Source organism: Atta colombica, unplaced genomic scaffold (assembly GCF_001594045.1).
Source record: "Atta colombica isolate Treedump-2 unplaced genomic scaffold, Acol1.0 scaffold12, whole genome shotgun sequence".
In the NCBI taxonomy this organism is placed as follows: Eukaryota; Metazoa; Arthropoda; class Insecta; order Hymenoptera; family Formicidae; genus Atta; species Atta colombica.
In genome coordinates this window covers 7896954-7901656 of record NW_017259206.1, presented here as the reverse complement: position 1 = coordinate 7901656, position 4703 = coordinate 7896954, and the positions used below count along the sequence as shown (strand labels likewise).

General features: G+C 32.7%; 1 protein-coding gene across 7 annotated transcripts in view; it reads right to left on the bottom strand.

Moving 5' to 3' along the window:
• The window catches only part of LOC108694522 (transcription factor E2F2), a 13336-nt gene that overhangs the window by 959 nt on the left and 7674 nt on the right, over positions 1–4703 (bottom strand). For 5 of the 7 annotated variants that reach the window (XM_018204090.1, XM_018204088.1, XM_018204092.1 and 2 more), the window contains exons 2-7: positions 3857–3954; positions 3617–3774; positions 3308–3446; positions 3013–3226; positions 2635–2908; positions 2128–2479 (exon numbers count right to left, since the gene is read on the bottom strand). In XM_018204090.1, the coding sequence (XP_018059579.1) occupies positions 2128–2479; positions 2635–2908; positions 3013–3226; positions 3308–3446; positions 3617–3774; positions 3857–3935 (1216 nt within the window). In that variant the 5' untranslated portion in view covers positions 3936–3954. Of the gene's footprint in view, positions 1–2127; positions 2480–2634; positions 2909–3012; positions 3227–3307; positions 3447–3616; positions 3775–3856; positions 3955–4133; positions 4243–4376; positions 4566–4703 lie in introns of those variants that run through there. The other 2 variants (XM_018204089.1, XM_018204091.1) reach the window with 2 other exon arrangements.

Sequence of the window (4703 nt, the reverse complement as noted above, 5' to 3'; positions counted from 1 at the left end):
TTATAATTTTTAAATCACATATCACAAAAAAACGAGTCTAATTATATTATTTCTAATTATATTATTAATTATATTATTATATTATATTATTAAGAACTATATGTCAGTAATGTAGAATATATGACTTATTTATATATATATAGTTTTCTTGTGTTCCATCCCATATAAGTACTTTATTTTATTTAAAAAGTTCGCAATCAGTTAATAAGCGGTTAAAGAGTACAATTACTGCATATTGTTAGTTTCAACAATGTTTCTAATAGATCGTTTAATTATTTAAGAAAATTGGTATTTGTGGAATCAAAATAAAGTAGTGCTGCAAAATTCGGGTCGATCATATTAATTTCTAAATTACATATATGTTTCCCTTGAAGAATTTTCAGAGATAGTTATAATGAAAAGAATTTTTTGTATGAAAAGCGCATCTTGCATCCATGTCAAATCATCAAATAATATTAACCATCAAATAATATTAACGTAGTAACATCATATAAAATATAATAGAAGCCAATATAGTTAGTATAGATGAACGTACCTTTGCACGACACGAGCTTTGCTGTTTGAAACCGTTACCTAACTAGAACTCTGCCTGTGATGTGATTTTGATAATTTCAACACACAAGTCACAGCCAGAGCTCCATCAGGGTACGGCCATCATCCATTGGTAAAAAGGCAGTGAAATATTCAAAAGAAAGATAATGTGCTACTAAGATATTATATGGAAATACTCAACCTCTACCTTTCTTTTGAATAATATTTGTGTCTACAACTGATTATTAAATTGTAATACATGCAACACGTTCTTTTCAAATGAGGATATAATATAACAATTTTGCAAGACAATTATTTCATACACATAATATCTATTTTGCAAAAACTTTCGCTACGAAAAGAACGCTTAAGTCGGAATTTGTTTTAGTAATACAGAGACAAAAAAAGATTAAAAATATTTTATTTAAAAAAAGATACAACTGTGTATGTACAAGGCATAAAGCATTAAACTAAATGAAGCGTTAGAAACTTTGCAGAAGTAAAATACAAGTAAGAATTAAATGAAAAAGAAACGTATAAATACGCAATAATATACAGCAATGTATATTTATTAAAATATCAACAGAAATATTGAATTATAAATATGAAAAGCGAGAAATAAAGACCTTTTTTTTTTATTATATTGTACTATATTGAAATAAAGTATTGGAAACTTCTTTCTCTGTTATTCTGCATTAATAAATGCATGTGTAATTTATATCTCAAATTTCTTGTGAAAACAATATATATAGATAAAAAGCTATTTATTAATCAAGAAATCGAGAAATCTTTAATATTCTATCAATCTGTCAAAAATGCAAAGAATAATATATTAAAAAAGTAATTTATTTTAACGTATAGTGCAAAGAGAATTTCTCGCTCAATTTATAACACCATAATTCAATATAATTGCGTAAAAAAATAAAATATCAGTTATGAAGTCTATGTGCGTCTCGCATAAATATTGATATTTCTGTCGAATTGATATTTAATATTAGAAACATGAATATATTTGAAATAAAAAGGAATAAAATATTACACATTTACAAAATAACACATTAGATTTTGCGACAAAATATATTGATATATTCAATAACAGAATTATATGAAAAATTGTTTTAATTTTTTATTTTTATAATTTCATTTTTATTTGTTTTATTACATATTTAAATTTCTTATAACATATTTAAACTGATATAACATATTTAAATATGCATTTCAATTTATAATTTAATAATATTATCAATAATGTTACACGATTTATATGATAATATTCCGGATTTTTAAAATATAAATGAAATATATAGAAAAAACTTAATTTATAAAATTAAGTATGAGACAAATAATTTCCTCGTGTGAATAAAATAAATAATAAATATAAATTGTTCTACAAGATTACAGGCAAAGATAAACAAAGAATATTAATTGATTTACTGAAAACAGCTCAAAAAATAAATATTTTTCCCTATTTATTTTCCTTCACAATTTCAGAATTTTTATTATTTATAAATCGGCAATTAATATAAAATATGAAAGAAGCTTTTTCAAGAAAGAAAGAAAGCAAACTAAACAAGCATTATTTCCCTCTAATCTTACCTGAGCTGATTTGGTCCTCTGTTTGGAGTTGGAATTTGCCACCGCCCATTGGTCCATAATCATCGGATTCGCATAAGAACGCGTCCTTCATGCTTGTTATACTGGTAACTGTAGTTACAGGGGTACACAGACGAGTATTTATGAAACTCTCATCGGAAGGTACTGGCTCGATTCGCATGTCGCTTTCTCGATTAGCCAACAATTCAGGAGGCAAACAAGGTATATCGGATTCTTTTGATTGAGGCACAGATTGCGTTGTCGCATACCCAGGATAGGATGTTTTGACTGTGGAATCTTCAGGACACAGAAACACATCTATCTCGCCGTGTTCCGATCTCATGTGCATTTGAAGCTAAAAACATTAATACAAGTGGAATATAAAACACATTAGTAAATATATATATACATTTTTATCAAATATAAAATATTTTTCTCTAGACGTTGGAGAGCAATTGAAATGCAAATGATACATATAAATAATAATATCAAACTTTACGGATATTTTACCTTTTGTTGACCAAAGTTATTGATCGGTTGTGGGACATGGAGGGTAGCTTCCGGCGGGGCTTTCACAGCCATAATAACTTGGTCTTTGTACATTGAGACTGAACGTAAATCATGATACGTCACATAAGCGTATTGTCTATCCGCGCAGAGCTCGCGAAGATTCTTATCAGCACCGTGAATCAATCGATCCAGAGTGTTCTCCTTAGCTTCCAAATCTGCGACCTCCCATCTGAGATTAGCGATATCGTTCCGATTGTTCGGTAACTGACCGCCTCTGTAACAAGCAATTAATTTTGAGTATAACCATATAATATTTATGTACATATAGATGATAAAGTGTAAGAGAGAGATGTACATATATCTTAGCAGATAACTTACTTCCATTGAATATTGTTTTTACTTTTCTTCTCTAAAATACCAATGCCCTCTAAAACATTAGTAATATCGTATATACGACGTTTTTGTACCTCCAACTTTTCTGACGCTACGTTTAAGTCCACCACACCATCCTGACTGCTTTCAACTAAGTGAATAAACTTTTTTGTGAGCAAACTCAAAGATGTGTCATACCGTGTCCTTTCTACAGTTTTACCTGCAATCAAACAAATGATTTCTTTCTTGAATGACATGGAAAAAAATAAGAGAAAGATCATAAAGTAGAAGAGATATTTACTTTTGGTGGGTGTATGACCAGCTAAAGAATTCGAGCCGGATCTTCTACGTTTACCTCTGGGTGTTTTGAAGGCAGACTGGCTGGGACCAGTTGTCCCTACCTCTAAATTCAGTCTTCTTTTTACCGCTTGAACTGATATCTGCCAAAAAGAAAAGGAAATTGTAACTTGATTAGACAAGTGTCAATTAAATATCTTTGCGTAAATCAACATAGATATTTTGATATGTCAAATTACTATAAAAAATCTGAGATACTATAGAAATTTTACCTCAGTATCAATTTATCATCATCACTCATCAATCATTTTACCTCAGCTCTTGGTGGTGGTTGTGTGGGTTTTCTCGTTATTTGGTAACAAGGTGTTTGTCCATATTGGTGATCCTGTAAATGAGGGCTTGGTGTTTCTTCTGCCACTTTTGGAGGTTGAATTTCATCCAACGAACCATCATCCAGAAACTCAGACTTTACTGTAGAAAGATGTTATTCGAGTAAGCTTAACAGTGATAAAATAATGTAAGATTTGTAATATTTTTCCTGCAAGTGACTTACGCAACTTTGTTTCTACCATGTCTGGAGTAACTGGCCTGGCTGGATCCTCCAGGATCACTTGTCTCCTTACCCGAGGCATCCTGGTAATGTGATTGTGTCTGAAATAATTATATATACATAAAACTATACAACTGTCAAATTATACAAAGCCACACGCTAATTATTTCCTAACAAATAATCATGCTGTCTGAAACGCCATAATATCAATCTTCCAAACATCTATAAGACTAAAAAATAAAATTCAAGAGATACATATAACAAGCAGGAAACAATATACCGATGTGATATACTCTTAACGACGCGAGATGCAACAAATTGACGCGATCGGGCATTTTGACGAGATCACAATAAGTTAATCCCGGTTTTTTGCCCCAAGTTTTCTGCCGCACGACTCGCGCGTCGCGCGATCGAAGCAATGAAACTCACGAATCCGCGGTCGTGTCGTTATGCCGGTACGTGAATACGACCGGCCATTCGACACACTAGGAAAGGATCGAGGAAATGACGGCGGCGCACGGACCTATTTCTAAGCATGCTCTGCATTTTCGGCCGTTAACCGCTGCTGCTCGCTGCGCGCGCGTGTGACTCGGCGCGTTACACGTGCGATTGCGGCGGTGAGTGTCATTTTTAAATCCCAAGGTTTTTCAGTTTTCGCATGAGAAGAGGGGACAAAAAAAAGACGCGCCGCGTCAACGATGGATGGATGACCTGTCCGCACACCGGGCGACCAAAAGTCGTGCGTTGTATACATACACGCACGCGCGCGCGCGCGTATACACCACAATAACGGAAATAATAAGGGCGACGCGAGCACCGCAATCAGGCAATGCTACGTGTGCGTTATTAG